The sequence below is a fragment of the Rhipicephalus microplus genome, chromosome 3 (assembly GCF_043290135.1).
Source record: "Rhipicephalus microplus isolate Deutch F79 chromosome 3, USDA_Rmic, whole genome shotgun sequence".
NCBI classification, from domain to species: domain Eukaryota; kingdom Metazoa; phylum Arthropoda; class Arachnida; order Ixodida; family Ixodidae; genus Rhipicephalus; species Rhipicephalus microplus.
The window spans coordinates 32185579-32205837 of NC_134702.1; the positions used below are offsets into that span (position 1 = coordinate 32185579).

At 40.5% G+C, this 20259-nt stretch overlaps 1 protein-coding gene across 3 annotated transcripts in view; it reads right to left on the reverse strand.

Annotated features, from left to right (window-relative positions):
* LOC119176927 (ATP-binding cassette sub-family C member 9-like) overlaps window positions 1-20259 on the reverse strand; it is a 42037-nt gene that overhangs the window by 3828 nt on the left and 17950 nt on the right. For 2 of the 3 annotated variants that reach the window (XM_037428269.2, XM_075889196.1), the window contains exons 14-28: window positions 19531-19626; window positions 17966-18131; window positions 16775-16912; window positions 16304-16510; window positions 15094-15472; window positions 12995-13263; window positions 7853-8013; window positions 6890-6959; window positions 6212-6369; window positions 4623-4715; window positions 4410-4512; window positions 3535-3648; window positions 2993-3116; window positions 2159-2277; window positions 1045-1232 (exon numbers count right to left, since the gene is read on the reverse strand). In XM_037428269.2, coding sequence (XP_037284166.2) covers window positions 1045-1232; window positions 2159-2277; window positions 2993-3116; window positions 3535-3648; window positions 4410-4512; window positions 4623-4715; window positions 6212-6369; window positions 6890-6959; window positions 7853-8013; window positions 12995-13263; window positions 15094-15472; window positions 16304-16510; window positions 16775-16912; window positions 17966-18131; window positions 19531-19626 — 2385 coding nt within the window. Of the gene's footprint in view, window positions 1-493; window positions 506-1044; window positions 1233-2158; window positions 2278-2992; window positions 3117-3534; window positions 3649-4409; window positions 4513-4622; window positions 4716-6211; window positions 6370-6889; window positions 6960-7852; window positions 8014-12994; window positions 13264-15093; window positions 15473-16303; window positions 16511-16774; window positions 16913-17965; window positions 18132-19530; window positions 19627-20259 lie in introns of all 3 variants that reach the window. The other variant, XM_075889197.1, reaches the window with a different exon arrangement.

Below are 20259 nucleotides of genomic sequence, written 5' to 3' on the forward strand. Positions count from 1 at the left end.
CAAAATGCAATGGCAAGCAGCCAGGTAATCATTTCCAGGTGACTTTACACAATGAGCTTCTTAATTTTTAGTAGCCACCTTGTGCTTTTTAAAAGTGATTTTAACATACTTCAAGTTTAATTACAATCTTCATTTTTTTGGTGAATGTAAAAAAACTAAACTTGCAAAAGCAAATAAAAACGAAAAATATGTAATTTCTGAAAAAACTTCCATTTTTCTATTCGCATCTTCCCTTAATAGCATTGGTTTGCTTTGAAACCTACTTAATAGTCATTATCACAGGAATGCAAAAAAAAAGGGTAAGAAACAAAAACAAGGAAGGTTCACATCAGAAAAGTGTGGCCTGAATAGATCATATATATTTTAACACCAAAACAGAAAATTACTTGATAGGGGCTCTGCAACGCTCTAGGCATTGCATAGCCTGCGTTATATAAAAGCGTCACTTTAATTACAAACATAAAAGTAGCATGTGAATTTCTGAAATGCTTACGATCAGAGGGCACTGCTTCCAGTCGACAGAAGAAGTGGAAGAGGAAGAATGCACAGAGAAAGAGAAGAGAAAGAGAGAAAAAAGGGGGGTGGAGAAAGAGAAAAATAAAGAGCAATAGCTTCTCAATTACACTTTGCAAATGGCACTTCAATACTACGAAAGAAACAAACTTTGTTGTTGCTTCAAACAAGATTTATAGTGGCTTTATAGAGGTTAGGATACTTGGTAGTTGAAACGACTAAGTTGAGTCATTAATTTCTTTCCGTGTTTTCTAAAAACAACAATAAATGCCTGACAATGATGACAGCTGCGCAAAGTTTCCTCCACACATTTTTTTAAACACAACTGCTTATCTTTTGCAACCCAAAAAGAACTTAAATAAATCAAGACACAGGCAACACAAGCACTAAACAGCACTTTTAGCACATTTACGGTACTTTCATCTTGAAAGATAAGGTGTGTAGAATGTGTACCTAAACATTAATTCCCTTGCTTACACAATCTACGAGTATGAGTACTGATTTCATATGCAAGAACACCAACCAACGTACCTGATTGTTCCAGAAAAGAGAATTGGTTCCTGGGGTATAATGGCAAGGCGAGAGCGCAGCACATCGCAAGGTACCAGAGAGATGTCTATGTCATCCACAAAAATTTTCCCTTCACAGACGGGGACCATCTTGAAAAGGCCCATAACTAGTGATGATTTGCCACTGCCTGTTCGTCCACAAATGCCAACCTTGAAGAAAGATGTGTGTAATATGAGTTCGTGTCTGCTAATATAAGTACTGTGAGCGCAGTCACCGACTCTTCCTCATAGTACATACTACATTTTTCAGACCATGACTTTTGCGCCGCAGCTTTTGTAAACAATGCCAATAAAGGTAAGCAATCACACAAAAGGACATGCTCAAAGAAAACGATAATCTACACGATTGCATTATGTGGCTCAAATTCTATTTGAACCACTTCAAGCTATCTCAAAAATCCGAAGAGTTTATCACCTCAGACCAATTTCTGCATTAAAATGTCACGAATATAGCAAGAGTTCGCAGACGGAGATAGCTGCCTTCCTTATTGTTGGCTGAACTGCTACCAGAATGTTTACAACTGTGCATTTAATTGTCTTCCCTACAGCGATCAGTGTCTATAGTGGGCAGCAGGTGCCTATAGTGGGCACTCATAGTGGGCAGCTTATTTCCTGCGATTATTCCATGCGCGAAAGGTGACCATCTAAGTCTCTAGTCAAAAGAAACAAAAGACGACAGATGGAGAGTGAGAAAGTTGATCAGAGGGGTAGTTATTCGCGAGCTTAGTACTGCTTCGCTCATCCTGTGTAGACAATCGTGGCTCGTGCCCATCATTGAGAGTCCTCGGAGATGACGGCTTGTGTTTGTTTATAGGAGTAATCACTCTCTGCACAACTCACTGGAGTCGAGTCTGGGCTATGCTGCATTTTTGGAAATGGTATCATGTGTCCCACTACTCCGCCATTAAAATGTGTCTCGCTAAGCTGTGACGTATGTCTGGATGGTGTCACTGTTTAGATAACCAAGCTGAAATTTAGTGGGAAGCCAACTCTAAGTATTGTGACAGTTACTCCACGGTTTCAGGAGTGCATTAAAAAATAAAAGCGGTCCTAGAGAAGCTTTGCTGAGGTCTCACCTTTTCACCGGGTGCAAAAGTGACTGAGACGTTACGCAGAATAGGGTCGAGGCCTGCCTCGTAAGTCATCGTGACTTTTTCGAATCGCACCTCCCCTTTGCTAGGCCAGTCAAGGGGCACTGCAAAAGAGAATACACAGTTCCTGGTCAGTGAACATTCCTGAGCTACCAACAAGCCTTGCGAAGCAACCGATCATTACATCTAAACAATGTTCAACATTTACAATTTGCAATTGACCCCAACATAAGTAGGCATTGTGGTTGGCACACAGCTGATCAATAAAAACTAAAATGCCAATCAGTTCCTCTAGCTCTGGTTAACAGAAAACAGCCTAGCAGTCGCTGAAAAGCAAAGAATACCACATTACCTCAACTTTTTGTTGGCTAGTATTAGAGCTAGTAAGCATAAAGAAAGAAATAATGCATATGTTGCATGTTTCTAGCCTTGCTAATGAATGAGTACAGAGACACCGTGCTTTTCTCATGTGTCTTCACTATCATTGCCACTGGCATGCCCATGTTCGAATAGTATGGTCAACAGCTACTTCAAGTTTAAAAAAAGGTACAAGCCATGCCAATGCACCATAAAAATTGATTTGATACTTTTCACTTTTGATTGCCCTTTGCACAATCCTGACTGAAAGAATGTTGCATAAAAGGTTCAGTGGTGCATGATTCATGAATTTGCTTATTCATGACAACATGTACTGATCGGATGCAATCAACTTAACTTTCCCCGCCTTTACGCATGTTTTGACAATATAGCCCTACATACGCGTATGTACTAGGTACTCGCCATACACTGAAATCGTAAAATGAGGAAACGAATACTTACCTTCAACGGGTGAGGGCACTTGCTCAATGGGCAAATGGCAGTATTTGTTGACACGCTCAACAGAGCTCATGTACATCTCCACATTAGAGACTTGCCTCACGAGCCAATTTAAATAGATAGGCACCTGGAAGGCACGCAACAAAAATGCAATTTTTTATGGCTAATGAAACAATCACACAAAAGTCATAACGATGGGCCTCATGCAGAAATCAAGCGAGCAAAAAATGCAAGCTTTTCTTTATCCAGGAGGCACAGAAAGAAGTTTAGTTATCCGTAGCAGTTCAAGTTCATCATGCCTAACAATGCAGAGTACAACCCTCCAGTGCGTGAATTAATGACAGGAGCATGTACAGTTTATGCAATGCAGAGCTGCAGTAACATAAAGAGCTGAATATTGTCTGACGTTCTATCATGATGCACACTTGAAGAGAGCATACTGCACTTCCAGAAAAATCTACTATAATAAGGAGGGCACATTTATAGAGTGAGAATGCCACAACTTCGCTGTGTTTATCTAACAAGTGACGGAAGTGCCTGCTTACAAGCAATGTGTACGTCATGGCAATGCCCACGAAGGATGTACTGGTTGTTCCCATAATGGCCGCAGTGAGGGAGGAAATAGTTGCTAAGAAGAGGATTACGCCGCCAAGATAGTCCTTGAAATAGAGACAATGCAAGGATACATATGAAAACACAGCAAAAATGAGACGGAGGGAGAGAAGTATATGCGTATGTATGTTACAAACAAAACAAAATTTCACAGGTTTCTGTCCTGTGTAGATAAGCCGCCTCTAAATTTACACTTCAAAAACACAATCTTTAAGTCTCTATGCAACCTCTGTACAAGACACATAGCAGCCAATTATGCAGGCATACGCTTCAAAAATACGAGTTCTTGGTCTATTTCATTTTTGCTACGAGACATGATTGCAGCCAAAACATTGTCCACAAGGCAGCGCTGAGTGAAACAGTAATCAAAAGAAATAGCAGACATAAGTGTACAGTAATCTCAGAGTGGAATGTGACAATTTATGGCTAAGTAATGCACATACTTTCACTTCCACTGTCTTCAATACAGGTCATTTCGACGTACACCAGGCTCGAATGCATTGATCAGAGGCAACATTACTATTAAAGAGCTGATTCGTCGTGACGTGACGTGTTTCTCCCGAGCAAGAGTGCATATCACATATACGCACTAAAAATTTGACGTCGCGTTTCAATCTGAGACTACTGTACATAATTTGTCAGTGTAATAGTACATTTCTTTAGCAGCAATAACGCCTGCATAGAATGATTAGCTAGTAGTACTGCAACAACATTTGCTTCTAACTATGCGATGAAATCTCTGCAACCAACCTCATCAGATTCTACACAGGAACAAACATACTACAACATGCATATAGCTAAAACTCACCAGTGATACCCCAAGCCAGCAGTTGGCGCAGTTGACCATGATGAAGGCCAAATTGTTGTCATTGATGTGTTCATTCATCCTTTCTACAAACCTACCCTCTTCCCTGCAAGAAATAACCACGAGAAAAACTTGCGAACTCCGAGCAACGTAAACGTACAAAATGCACATAAGTGTAAGCGCACACTTTCACTACAGTCATTACTCTAGGCTCACCTGTATGCTCTTATTGTACTCAGCCCGGACAGAGTTTCGGAGAAGTGTGAGAAAACAGGGCTCTTTGTAATACTGTCAAGGCGCTGTAGCTCTCTGTGGTTTGAAAGAAGAAAAGATCAAGGGATAGAAGAAATTAAATTATACTTCCAATGAAGAGACCAGTCTGAAATAGAAAGATTAAATGTGTAACAAGATGAAAGTGCTTTGACAAATGCATAATGTCACGCCGAGAAACTTCTACTACTACTTTACTATACTTTATGACCCCAGAAAATAAAAATTCTCACACCTGTGTTGCCTTATTTTCCTCTGTTGTGTATGTGATTCAGAACGTACCTCAGTCAATGGATTAAAGTTAATGCACGTAAAAAACTGGTTTTCTGCTGGTAATTCAACAGTGAGTACTTAGGCAACCTAATTTACGGCACTGTTTCTAGTATTACACGAGAACACTAGAATTGAAATTATTCACAGAGGGCTGCTTGAGGTTGTTGAGAGCGCAAGGCATGTTTCTGAGAAAAAAATCCTAGCTTTGCCGCAAAGGCGAAGCAATGAACGCGATAGAAACAAATTGAAAGTTCACGCGCAGATTGGAAAGCAGATCGAGACTTGCCCCGTGTTTCTCACGCACACATGGCGTACAAAACGTACTCACAGGTACGAATGCACGTGAATAAGCGTCTCAGTTGTTACTTCACTGTGTCTGACAAGCATGCGCTTTTCGCAAACAGATCTCGAGACTGCAATGATTGCAGTGACTTTTCTGTGCCCAGTAACTACAGCAGAATCGTTCCAGGTAATGCCCGAGGCCAACCAAGTCGTACAATCCTCCCCTTCTCCCCACTGAGAGATAAGGGAGCGCCAGGGAGAGTTGCTCTCCTTTTATAAGCGGGAAAAGTATGTGCGCGAGATTAGAGCGCGCACTGCCACGCGATGTGGTAATGCGTGCTCATTGCGCCATCTTCCTGGTAATGCTTAAAACACAATTCCCTTGAGATGTTCGTGAGCAGTGGTAAATATAAATAGCTTGCCGTTTGAACGGTGAAGAACGTGCTCTGGAGTGGCTCAGTGGTTAACACCTCGCTTTCACAACGCAGAGGTTCCACGTTCGTTTCAGCGCGCCAGAGTACTTTCTGGGTTTTTTTGCTTTCTTGCATTTTGATATATATAGATATGTATACATATACAATGCAAGACATCGACGCCCATGCCGATGCCGGTGACAAAATTCAGCCGAGAGTGTCCATATATTTTCTATCGCAATAAAAATAATGCCAGACAACGAATGAAAAGCAACCATTAATGAAAATGATATGTATTAAAAGTGAAGTGCTATTCGAAATTATAACAAAGCTGTTATTACTCTACTGAAGTAGTGACCCTTGGTCTAATAAGCTGTAGAACTGCAAAATTTACAAATGTAGGGATGCTTTACGAAATACAATGCCAACCAGTCTTTTAAAGGCAGGATGCCCCATGCTTAATTTATGCAGCCTAGTCCTGCTTATTTTAAACACAATTTCTTTTTGCAATTACGTGTATGCCACAGGATTGAGATATATCCTAGCCATTTGTGAGAACGAGCTCACCTTGAAGAGTGCCGGAAGAAGGATTGAATGTAGTAGTAGACAGCTACGACCAACACCACCACTATTGAGAAGTATGGCGTCACACAGACGTCAACCAGTATAGCTGAGAGGCAGAGCATCAAGAACCTTAACAGGACAGGTATTGTCACGGGAAGTTTCTGCAAAATGAACATATAAAAGCACAGCTAAGCAACGAAAATTGTGAGGAATGTATTTGTACAAAAGAGAGAGAGAAAGATGACTTTTCTAGAAAGCAGAGAGGTCAACCTGAGATTGTTTGCCCTAGCCTGCGATTCTGCACAGAGGAAGACAGACAAGGTAAAAACGAAGTGACAAAGCACAAGGCCCATAGTAAGCTGGATCGCCTCATTATAATCAATGTGTCTAAGTTAAAGCGGACTTTTTTAGTGATTCAACTGATCACCAACAACATTCTTTCAGTTTAGTTGAAAAAGTACCCTGCATTTAAAGCAGGCCTATCTTTTTAATCTGCAGACAAGCTTGCCGCAATATCAGCACTCGCTGGGTGATTTAATGAACGTGTTCTAGCCAAATCTGAAAAAATGATGAGAGAATAATGAAATGAAAAAAAAATCAAAATGTCCAAATTCACAAAGGCAGCACGTCGTGAGAACGAAAGGTAATGTGCCATCTTTTAATAATTCATTAACATCTCACCTTGTCAATGACGCCCATATCACTTGAGAATCTGTTTATGATCCTTCCAATCGGATTGGAATCAAAAAATCTGCACAAAGATATAACATGGAATGGAAATATTACAGCTCAACTAAAAAGTTATTCCAAAACACTGATGTTAATTTGTTTTTAAAATTGTGCACTAAAAGTGTGGCAGCTTGGGCTAGTTGGTATGACATGATGATAGTTATAGCGCGAGAACAGAACGACGACAAAGAGACAAGAAGGAGAAGAAGTGTGCTTCTAGTCTCTTTGTCGTTGTTCTGTTCTCGCGCTATAACTATCGTCATGTGCACTAAAATAAGGCCATGAAGATGTTTCAACCAACAACAATAAAAGATTTACAACAGCCAGAACCCATATCTGCTATAAGCAACATTGCCTTGATGATAAATTTTTGTTAGCAGAAAAACAAAAGCATAATAAGTATTCAGGCTGTTGTTTGACAAGCTTCAGGTGCATAGACACATTACTTGAAAGTTTACACTTCTTTTACGTAATGTGTCTTGATACAGAGCCATGCCTGTGCTCTTTTACATAATGTCTTCAAACAACTATACAAGACACACATGGTATGCACTGGCAGAAATACTTTTGAAAACACAATTCTATGTTAAGAAAAAAACATGGCTTCAGGACAACATCCACTAATGGGAGAGCAAAGTGATAAAACAAAAAGATCACTAGATGTATCTAACACATATATATCATGCACTGTTGCTTAGAAACAAAGCTATCTAGCTATAGATAATCCATGTTTTTTTCTGATGACTTGGCCACTGTTGGAAGCAAATTCAGAGAAAATTTCAGAAATGCTTTTTTACAGCAGGAATTTTGCAGATAATGTGCACTACATTCAGAGATTCAATAAAGTTAAACAAGAAAGCTCGCAAGAACAGTCATAAAAAATTTTTTTTTTCAGGTCACAGAACATAGCTGTACCTCATGGGACACTGGACAATGTTGTCAATCATGTTGTTGTGGAACACCTTGACCGACCGCAAGGACACAAGCTGGGCAGATATGTTTGTCACCAGAGAAAGAACGATGCAGAACACAGAGAGACCCAGGTATCCCATCAGGTAGCTCCACGCCAGCTCATCCTGAATTTTGAAAAGCAAAGCAATGGCAATTCGATTCTTAAAGTAATAACAACGGAGGCTGGCATCGCGAAAATAGACACCTTCTATGCACTCGCACTGAACCGGCAAAGTGGACAAACGGCACTGAAAGTAATAGGAGCATATACTTCTCACATACAGTATACGCGTAAAGACAAGACATGTTGCAGTAATTGAATCAACATACTTTGAATGTACAGTAAAAGTTCGTTAATTAGAACTTGGTTAACTTGAACTTTGAACTGATGCCTTGGTACCAGCAAAGCTCTGTGCATTTATGTGGGGCAGAACTCCAGATAATTGAAACACGTTGATATCCGTACATAACAGATAATTCAAACTGGATGACAAGCCATGCTTTGAACGTACAGTAAAAGCTTAACTTGAACTATTTGTTAATTTGAACTGATGCCTTGGTGCCGGCACAGCTCTGTGCATTTATATGGGGAAAACTCCCGATAATCGAAACACGTTGGTATCCGCAACAGGTAATTCGAACTGGGAGCCCCAAGTTCTCATTGCTGTTCGCAGTAGTCAGCCTACGGTGACCATAATGTGTTGCAAAATCTAACCAAACCAACCTTATAGAGATGCAAAACAACGAAACAACAGCATTTCTCAACAGGTGAGAATTGGGACGCTGCACTATAGCTCTTGGGCAAGCTGCAAACGATGCTGATGGAGTTGCGACAGAAAAAAAGAAAGCAAATGCAAATTACCGATTACTTTTAATTTTAATTGTGTCAACACTGTCATGTAAATAAGCGTGTTTCAGAGCATAAATATGTAGCATCATATTTTTTTTATTTTATTTATACAATACTGCAGGCCTAGGGCGGCCCAAGCAGGAGTGGTTTGTTTGTATATCAATGATGAAAACCAATTTTAAACAAAAAAAAAAGAAATACAAATTGAGAGCAAGAAGAAATAAGCAATGAACAATCGAAGAAAACACCAGAGAACAGGAGAGGACTAATCAGTGCATATTTCAGACATATGGCACATAAGAAGGTAAAAACCAAAACAGAAAAAAAAAAACGAAGCAAGGCAGCAATGATCATAACAGTAGCGTAGCACAGATTTTACACAACTAGATATGGGAAACCAATCACAGGATAAAGGCACCGTTACAAATTTATTCTGCGAGCTGGTTAAACAACTGAAGAACATTATTTGATAAGAAGGTTTCCGATGGTAAGGCATTCCAATCACTTATGGTGCGTGGGAAAAAGGAATGTTTGAATTTGTTTGTGCGTGCAAAAATCGAGTTAAATTTAAAAGGGTGAAAGTTCCTAGTGGGTCTATGGGGCAAAAGGTTTAGATAAGGAGCGGGGTCGAGTGCAAGTTTACGGTTCCAAAGCTGATAAAGAAATTTTAGTCTTGTTATTTTACGGCGGCTCTGTAAGGTCATGATGTTGTTTGTTTGCATTAAAGAGGTAGGCGAGTCATGTCGGCGGTAACGATTATATATGAACCGTACAGCCAGCCTCTGAATTTGTTCAAGTTTGTTAATGTCTTTTTTAGTGAACGGGTCCCAAACAATACACGCGTATTCAAGACGAGGCCTGATTAGCGTGTTATATGCAAGAAGTTTAACATGGGAGGGGGATTTTTTTAGTTTGTGACGTAAGAGGCCGAGCTTACGCCGAGTTGATGCACAGATTTTGTCGATATGCATTGACCAGGTTAGATTATTTGTAAATGTTAAGCCGAGATATTTAAAGCTATTGGTTTGAAACATTTCGACTCCCTTTACAGAGTAATTGAACATAAGAGGACATTTTTTATTAGTTATGCGCATGTACACCGTTTTAGTTTGGTTAAGCTTCATTCCCCAAATGTCGCACCAATTAGATATTAAATTTAGGCTGTCGTTGAGGGTAATTTGGTCATTAGTTGATTCAACAGCTCTGTACAGAAGACAGTCGTCCGCAAATAAACGAATAGCAACGCTTTCGTGCACACAAGAGGTTATGTCGTTTATATATACCAGAAATAATAAAGGCCCCAGAACACTTCCCTGAGGCACTCCGGAATTAACTGATCCAAGATCTGAAACGTGACCACCGACATCAACAAATTGTTTTCTATGTTCAAGGTATGAGGCAATCCACTTTATTAGAAGATGCGGGACATTAAGTGTATTAAGTTTATAGAGAAGACCTGAATGTGAAACCCTGTCGAATGCTTTGCTTAGATCTAGGAATACTGCGTCAACTTGGCCGGACTTGTCGAGAACTGAAGAAAAGGTATGCACAATAGAAACGAGTTGAGTGGTAGTAGATAGGCCCTTACGGAAACCATGCTGGAAGGGTGTTAAAATATTGCGGGAATTTAAAAAGTCGACCAGATAGTTGGAAATAATATGCTCCATGAGTTTGCTGCATGAATTGAGAAGCGAAATGGGGCGATAGTTAGTAACGATGGCTCGATCGCCAGATTTAAAAACAGGAACTGTACGTGCAATACGCCACTTGGCGGGGACAACACCTTCAGAAAAAGAAAGACGGAATATAACAACTAGAAATTTAGCTATGGATTCGGCATACCGATAGAGAAACATGTTTGGAATCTTATCAGGGCCTACAGAGGATTTCAATTTAAGATTAAGTAACATTGCAACTATTCCTTCATAACTGATAAAGTCAGAGTTTAGTCCGGTTGCATTACGTATCTCTCCAATATCATTACAAGGCACTGAATCAGAATAAACGGATTGAAAGAAACATTTAAATTCATTCGCAATCAGCTGTTTATCGGTTATAGTTTGATTTCCTATTATTATGCTATTAATGTCGTCACGCCCTCTCGCATTTATGTGACGCCAGAATTTTGAAGGATTAGTTTTAATAAAATTAGGCAAGGTGGTGGAATATGAAAATTGCTTACTCGCACGAATTTTATCCACTAGTGTTTGGCGCAGGGTTCTGGATAACGAATTGTTTACCTTACGTTTTTTCAACCTTTTGATCTTGCGTACTAAATGAATGATATCGCGATTGATCCACGGGTTTGCGCGGCGTACCTTCTTCGTTCTCACGGGAATAAAGTTATCGATGCAGAAATGGCAAATTGTTTGAAACTTGTCCCATAGTAAGTTAACATCGTTATCGGCGAAGTTGTCGAGTTCAAAATCTAAATAATCAAGAACACTTTCGTCGTTAGACCTACTGAAGTCTTTTACAGTTTTTTTGTCGGAATCATGCCCTAATCGTCCACCCAGTTGACACGTAAAAATTACAATTTTATGATCAGACAAACCGTCTACCACTGCAACATCTGTTGCAGTGGTAGACGGTTTATATTTATATATTTACACATTAAGTATAAATTTATACATTAAGGCTCGCTGCTCACATGAACGCATATCAGTGCTTGTTTTTCGCGTATCACTGACTGATGAAATAATTCTGTTTGCTGTTAGAGCTACATGTACTTAATTTACAAAATTACCTGCCACAAACATGCAGTAGTGACTGAATCGCAATAACAAGTCCACACGTGGCTTCTTTGGGTTCTTCTTGCACAATGTCTGTTCAATCAAGCACCCAACCTGTTAATTTACACTCCGCTTAATAATGTTAAAGCCCTCTACAAGTTGAAATTAACTACCTTTTACCGACTCCACTAAGAAAATATGCATATTCATTTCATGGATTAAAATGATGTTGCCAGGACTTATACATCAAAAATGAGATGTAATCAGTCATGATATATATACTCATTTGGTGTTCCTTGACGATGGACCACCTCATACACATGGCTTGAACTGCACGTTGTTTATAATTCTAAGATGCAAACAAAGAAACAGGACGAAAACACATACGAATGAGGATTTTTTATCCTCAAAGAGAGTTGGAAAGGGTGCATATTTACTTTTACATGCATGCGGTTACATGTGCTAAATATAAAATGCACATGACCAATATTTGCTCACCCGCATTTTATGTCTTCTTTATAATTTTGGTACGTGATTTGTGTCTGGAAGGCATTAAACCTACCGCTGTATTTTATCCCCCTCGTTGCTGTTCTTGTACAATCACATCCTTTTTCATGAATGTGGTCTAAATGCAGAAAGCACAATTCAACTACTATGCCTTTCTAATCTGTGACACTTAAGTCATTACTTTTGTAATCTCTCATTTATTGGGAAATGTAAAATGAAATTTGTGAGTAACAAGAAATGTGCACAATTTAAAAAGCAGAAAGCTCTAAAAAGTATAATGGTAATTCGAAACAACATTTTGTTCTTGGTCAAATCAGCAGACTTTGCAAAAAAGATACTGTCTGTTTCAATTCAAAGAAGGTACTAATGGATGAAATATGCATCAGAAGCTTTTTGGGAGAAATTTTTATTCCACTAAAGCGAACGAATTACTAACAAGTGATGGGGTCTCACATCCCTAGGATGCACAATGGGTTGACCTGAAAATCTCTTTTGGCATGGGTAACATATATTATTTTAGTCAACAAGCACTTAAGCACTCCTCCACACTTCATCAGCATGCGATTGCCAAGGCTGCAAACTGAATGCATAATATAAATTTTTTTTTGTAGAGCTATTTACTGTCCTATCTTCAACAAATCATGCCTATATGCACTGGGCTCCAGATAAACAAAAATTGCATTTCTAGCTAGATTTTTGAACCATAAATCTTTCCAGCTAGCAGTGCTTCCATTCCAGTTATTCAGCTCGAAGTGGCTGAATATGCAGCAGGAACGTTGTCAGTTTCCAGCTGAAATTTGGCCAGTTCCAGCTAAATACTTTCGAGCTAAACTATACCTCTATAACTGAAATCTTTCCAGCTAGATTTCCGGTTCAATACTCCAGCTAGAAATGAAAATTTGTTCATCTGGTGCGACCAGGTGAAATGATGCATGGGCAACACGGTGCACCAGTGCACCCCAGTACATGCTCACGGAATTTGTATAAGGCATCGTCAGTTGCGATCCACTGACAAACCTTGCTGGCTGGGACGGTGACGTTGATGTCTCTGGACGCTTCCGACCAGCCAGTGAGCCAGAAGTCTGATCCCAACCTGGCCCCTTGGTTTGCCGCAAACAGAACGCACACCAACGCCACCAGCAGTAGCCGGCACGACTTCATGTAGTCGAGGTACACTGAGCATGGTATTTTGCCCTGTTCCCTGTCCTCGTCCTCAATCACCTTCCACTGGGCCTCTTCAGCGAGAGCGAGCGAGTCGGGCCCACCAAGAAGAGGCCCCGTTATCCCTGACAGAAAAAAAAAGTAGAATCAACAGCAGTGAAAAAGACATTAAAGTAAATGTTTATTGAATTAGATTGGTGAAGTGTTCTTACAAATTCCTACACTCACTGCACTTCCCACAATATGTATAAAGGCGACTCTCGTTCACTCAAGCTCGAAGGGATCACTGGATATTGTTTGAATTAGCAAAAAGTTTGAATTACCAGACGTTCTCACTGTAAGAATACTGTTAGACACCACGCCGGGGTGATACAACCGCTTAATGGGCCGAACAGCAGCGAGCCAGCAGCCAGCGGTTTCAGCAGCAGCTGCAGCAGCACGAGCCTCTGCCACAACAAACGTCTTCTTTGTCGTCTCTAGCAAGCCCGTATTTTTGTCACTACATCACGTATATATATGACCCTGAGCAAGGTGACAGCACACATTGACATTAGGCATTGATTTTAACCCCAATTAAAAATTTTCAGACCCTAACTGCACAATATAAACAGAAAGCAGAGGCGTAAGGTCGACAAGTTTATTGGTAACTTTCTACTGACCAGATTTTTTTAAAAATTGCGAATTGTGACATGTTTCTTTGGTATACGTGTTTTCAACACAAAGCTCTCTCTGCCAGTAAGTGCGGCGAGTTCATTTTAAAAATTTTCTGTTGCTGTCAGAAATAGCTGAATGCCATGCCCATGACTTTCACATCTGCCGAGATGTTTCTTTTTTGCTTATTTTTCCAGCTATGGCGCAGTATGTTGACATGCGACTGTGCAATGCGGCGCACATTGTTTTTGCAACAGATGCCACATGGTTTTAACCGCTTCAACGAGTGTAGGCAGTCAATCATGTTTAAACGTGTTTTGAGGCCTGTTCATTATATTGGTTTCTGATTCAATCATCAAAACAGTAAATAAAGCTGGAAAGTAGAGAAGCATCGCAACCTACCGTGCCCGCGATTCATTTCGAACATTCAGTCACTAGCAAAGCCTTTTTACTGGAAGAGTTGAAGGGTTGAGGCACTTATTTTCATTTTTCGACTGGTATGACTATATAAGGTCGCAAACTTTCAAATGGTAGTGGAAAATTAGTAGATATTTTCTGGTATGGACACTCAAAAAGTACGAATTAACTGAATGATGGAGTTTCAATTAAGCTGCCTTCAAATACATTTGAATGAATACAAATACAAATTGAATGAATAGCGGGCTAATCAAGAATATGAATTTTGTTTGACTTAACCGAAAGTACAATTTAACATAACTTGGATTAGTTGAACCCCTTTATGAGACACTGATATAAGAGACAAATGGGTATAAGAGGTGCAGTGTGCCTACAGTAAGATAAGGGCTGATAAGAAAATGCATACGTGCTACCCTGCTTATAAAAGACATCTCATATAAAAGACAAGAAGTGCTGCCCGGAGCATGCCTCTTAAATAAAGGGGTTAAACTTATCGCAAGTCTACTTATCGCAAGTCTACATAAATGTAGCTTTTTTCTCACTTTCCAAACCACATCTGAAGTTTTTGTGCTTTGTGTGACAAAAAAATGAACCAACTTACAAAAGGTAATAGAGAAACTCATACATGTTTTAAAATTTTATGGAAACTCTTTTCTCATCTTTAAATCAGATGCACTTTCAGTATATCATTAGGGCTGATAACTAGTGCTATAAAATTCACATAATGGCATACTTGTATACCACCTAGCTAAGACTACACAAGTCCTTACAGTAATGTTACACACTCCAATACACGTCTGCCTCTCTCTTCCTCATGTTCAAGCTTTCTTGCGCTGTTTAGTTATCATAAGTACAGAAGAAGAGTAGAGATGTGCATTTATACGCACCATCGTCCCCTAACTGGCCAGTACCGTTGGCGAGTAACCCCTCTTTCTTTCCTTCACTCTCCTCGTACTCTTCCTCTTCTTCGATGAAATTTTCTGCCGTGTTTGAGACCCGTGAGCTGAGGCGAGACGGAGGGCTACGCATCCATGGATTACGGACGAGCGAAGAAGAGTTTGAGACTCCAGTGGAGGCCGAGTGCATGCTGTCTGTCGAGACGCTGGCCTTGAAACGGAAGCCGACCGATGTGGGCCTCGGAGTGCAGCTACTGCGCGGCGCTGCACTGGTGTCGTCGTTACTCAGGTCGTGGAGGGGAAGCGGGCTCGAAGGGTCGTGGGACAGCTGTCGACTTAGTGTGACAGGGCGTGGCTGTTGTCGCAGGTCCTGTTATGAATAAAAAAAAAAGTGAAATTAATGCAACAGAAGACGGACACAAAAACGAGGCAGACAATCGGACAGTTGCAATCGACAACTGTTTACTGTAAAAAACGTCCAACGAATTATATACTCTGTTGTGTTGGGGAATATTGTGAAAGCGCGTGGAAAAATGACATGGTAACACTACAGATCAAAGAGTGCTCTGTGTGAATTGTTATTCCGAAAAATTCAGTCCTATCAAAACCATGCTGACACCGATTGGGTTATTATTTCTTTTAAAAAAAGGCTGTGAAAGCTAATTAAGCAGTACAGCTCTGATAACCTTCTAAAATCTTCGTGTCCTGGAAAAATGGCTCGTAACCACATGCAGTCGAATGTGCGATCAGATATGTGCACTATCTTCTATCTTCATTACTTCTTGAGCAGAAAGACTTTTTCCTGTTATGTTTGTTGCAAAAAAGCATGTAAAATGAAATTTTACTCATCAAAGCTGCTTCATCATACGGCCCAAATAAGCAAGACGCAACAAGTGCAACAAGTACAACAAGCATTCATGTTGGGTATATTTTGGGTATATGATTGGTTTCGTACTTGAATTGATTGATTTGTGGGGTTTAACGTCCCAAAACCACCATATGATTATGAGAGATGCCATAGTGGAGGGCTCCAGAAATTAACTCGAATGCTGCAACCTATTTCACCTCTCAGTAAACGAAACTCCTGTTAAATGGAACACATTTTCCCGCTCCCTTGAGGTTCCATTTAACGAGAGTCTACTGTACATGTAAGCTAGCCCGCTTGTTAACTCTCCTGCAATCAAAAGCCGGGCAGGCTTACCTGTGTAGAACCAGAGTTGGGCAGGTACAGGGACTGTTTAGTGATCATGCGCATCAGCTTGTGGCGCTCTTTGGTCGTGTTGTCTCGGCTAGATGGGACCTCCCGCTTGGTGGAGCAGCTCAGAACGGTTGCCAAGTCTGGTTCCAGCTTCTCAATCTCAGCCAGGTTGCCTTGGCATCTGATCTTGCCTCCTTCCAAGATGATCACCTGTAAACAAGGTGTACATCAAGGGACTTGTTTTAACTCCAACACATTTAACATAGCACCAGCTGAGTGAATTAAACACCAGTGAACAAATACTAGTGAACAAACACTAGTGAACAGACACTAGTGAGTGACAGAGATATAATCTCTATAGTTTGCAAGTGTTTCAGACAAGGCTCTTTGTAAAACTCAAATGGCAAAAATGCACCCGCAATGTACTTACCTGCATCAATATCAGTTAAAGAAGAGACAACGATGCATAAATACCTTTGATGCATGAATTAGCAGGTCCTGCTTGTGAGTAACAAGGACAACAGTCCGGTGCCTCCTTAGCAGGAGACTCCTGATGCCTTGTTCAAACACGTGCATGCCGACATGAGTATCAAGTGCTGACAGTGGGTCATCCTAGGAGAAAGAAACAAGCATTCACACTAAGTACATCAACACTGATCAAAAATTAAAAAAAGTCACAGCATATACACGGGGTGAATGATAATGAGTGGGTGAAGCTCCAGAGGAAATTATCGGTAAATTGTGAATTTTCCGTGCAATTCGCCCAGTCAATCATCATTTGAAGACGTGAGAAAGGCTGCGTGTGTATGCCGTGCCACTTGGGCCTCCCGCTCTCGTACGGCAGGATCTTGGCAGCAGCATCGCACAGCTTCCCGGCGTGCTTCTGTTTCGTGGGCTTGCACATAGGGATTCTGTCTGCGAGCGAGCGTTCGCCGCTCTGCAGCCTAGTCCACCCGGCAACTCCGAGCATGCGCCAACAGTGAACGAATTTTATTACAACACTCCCCCTAGCATACGTTGCCGCACTAAACCGAACGATTGCCTTCCATCAGTGACACGCGTCATATGTGACATCATTCCTATTATAACATCTCGCATCTTTTATCATCAAATACAAATACCGTTATCTAGTTTTATCTCATCTCACATCTTTTCATCAACTACAAGTACCACCATTTAGTGAACACCACAAGAACTAAACTAGAGGTGGCGACCCTACTACTACAACTACATACCTCAGAGGATGTACAGACCCACGCCTTAAAGAGCTTCGCCCCTAAAAGCTGTGCTTCAATCCAATGAACTAAGCTAAACTGCTAGACATTTTACAGGAACATACCAAGCCTGCCACTGTGACTCAGCACTTATGGTATTGTGATACAGAGCGCAAGGTCATCTATTTTAATCCTGGCAATGCTACCTTCCTTTCAATGCCGGTTAAAAGCGAAGATGTCCCTGTATTGTATTTATGGGCACACGTTACAAAAAACTAGGTGGTTAAAGTTATTCTGGAGCCCTCCACTACAGCACCCCCAACATCCCTTATAACGCGTTGTATAAGATTGACATAATAAACTCACAATATAATTTGCAAGTCATTAATGTGCTCATAAAATAAGAATACGCACATTACGGTAGCGTCCACTTAGGCACTGAAAGCCTCACCAAGATAACCGCTTTGGCTGGTGAGTAGAATGCCCGAGCTAGGGCGATCCTTTGACGCTGCCCACCACTTAGGTTGAAACCACGCTCGCCGATTTCAGTCATGTCGCGTGCTGGTAGCAGGTCGATGTCTGGCTGCAGTGCACATGCTTGAATCACCTGATGATATCTGTAAATGGTTTTGAGCCAGGAGAAACAGATTGATTTTTCGCTTGAACTGAGTGACATGCTTATGTGCATGACGTGTTCCAACAACCATCCTGTCCAGGTTTCTTCGTTTTTTTTTGCTTTGGGCATTGCAAATGTCACCCAACAATTGCAAGTTATTTAGTTGTACAATTTTGCACACACACACACACAAAAAAAAAATATTAAAGGGAACTATGGCACTGCACAAATCACCGAGATTTAACTGGTCTAGTACATAGCACATAGTAATTACACAGAGTTGATTAGTACATGGATTTGAATAACTTACATACGTAAAGCTTCTGATGCTTGTATGGAGTTAGCTTAGTTTTACACTTTACACATCCAAAATTTTTAAGCAACTGCAGTTTTTTAAATGAAGTAAAACAATAGCTCTCTATGCACAAGTGCAATCATTGCAAATTGTTACATTTATAGCTTATTAGTATTTTACTAAAGGCGATCAATCAGCTAAGTCACAAAGCACATTTTAACTTGGAAGAACAAAGCTTATATAAATGCGTAAACGTATGCTGTCCTGCCTGTCCATCATATATATTACAACTGAACCACCACACTGGAAGTTTTCCATCGAAACTAGCGCCACAGTTGCCTCTAGCAATTTTTCTGTAGAAAAGTCCATGCCTTTTGTTCAACTTGTTACCTAATATTAAATGCCCATTATCAAGTTGGTGCTTAGTACATGTAAAAAAAAATAATAATGTGGCCTACATTATTCGATTAACATTAACGATGAAAGACCTGTTTCTATATCTTCCCTGTAAACTCAAGGTGCTACTGCTGCTTAAATACTAACAAAGTATTTGCTCTAGAAGTGAACAAAGCTGCACAGATGCATATGTCCTACAGATATGCCGCACTTATCGAGGAAATAACAAGACATGGCCAGCTATAAGAAGGCACATCAGTGATCTTGGGAAACAGCTGTACCAAGTAAAAAAAGACTGTGTATTTTGGATTATAAAGCAGGCATGACAACATGAAATAAGGTATGTACATACGTATTAGCATAGCTGTGTGCAAGGGGGGCAGGAGGGGGGGGGGGCTCAAAGCCAGTCCCATACGTTGACATAAGGAGAGGGACGCTGCAACGAACCTTCCCTCCCTTTCCAAAGACAAACCCTGCGCACGCTTATGCATATTAGTACTACATGGTAAGAGAATACCATCAACACTATAGTGATGAAGAATCATTGAATTGGGAGTGAACGAGTGAGCGTTTTGACAAGAGGCCAAAGATGAGTTCAAATGCAGCCTCCAGTAACATTCTGAGCTCAACAAGTTTTCATTGCTTCAACCTCCATCTTCCCCTGAACTTGTGTCTAGTTCAAAATATTAGCAAAATAGTAGCAACATACCTCCGGCCATCATACTGTTGTCCAAAGAGGATGTTCTCCTTCAAAGTAGCATTCAACAGCCATGGTTTTTGTGGCACATAAGCAATGCAAGTGGTGCTGCAAAGTGAAAGTGTGGCTAAATCCTCATATTTAAGAACATCCCACGTAAAAAATACACGAAATGCTCTACACATCAAACTCTAGTGTCAATATTGAATGATAGTTCATTTAGACAAGTACAGTGGCAAGTCCTATTTGGTATAGTTCGGTACCTTCATGTCTTCTATGCCCACTACGCTCTTTTCTCAAATAAAAAAATTTCAGAGAATTGACTAAAATTGAGAGAGAGGGAGAGTGTACGTGTCCCAAAGCAGTCCCAGAATGTAACATGAAGTTTGGAACTGCACATAGGCTGTCCTGAAAAAACTTAAGTTTACCCTGAACTCATTCATCATGACCAGTGTCTGGCCTTCAAATTTCAAAAGCTTGCGTCAAATGGCCAAGATAGCTGACATGACATCCTGATGTGTCATTTATCTTAATTATAAGATGGGCTTCTGCTTGGGCTAGTGCTGATGAGGCCATGCAGGTTGTGAAATGTATTGTGATCCACGCAGATGTGTCACATAAGCCTAGCTGCTATAGCAAAAATAAGACAAAAAAAAGAGCATTCATAATAACGAAAAGAAAGAAATGTCAGTTTCACCACAACAGCAAAGCTATGAATGCGATAGCATACTCTTTTGGTTT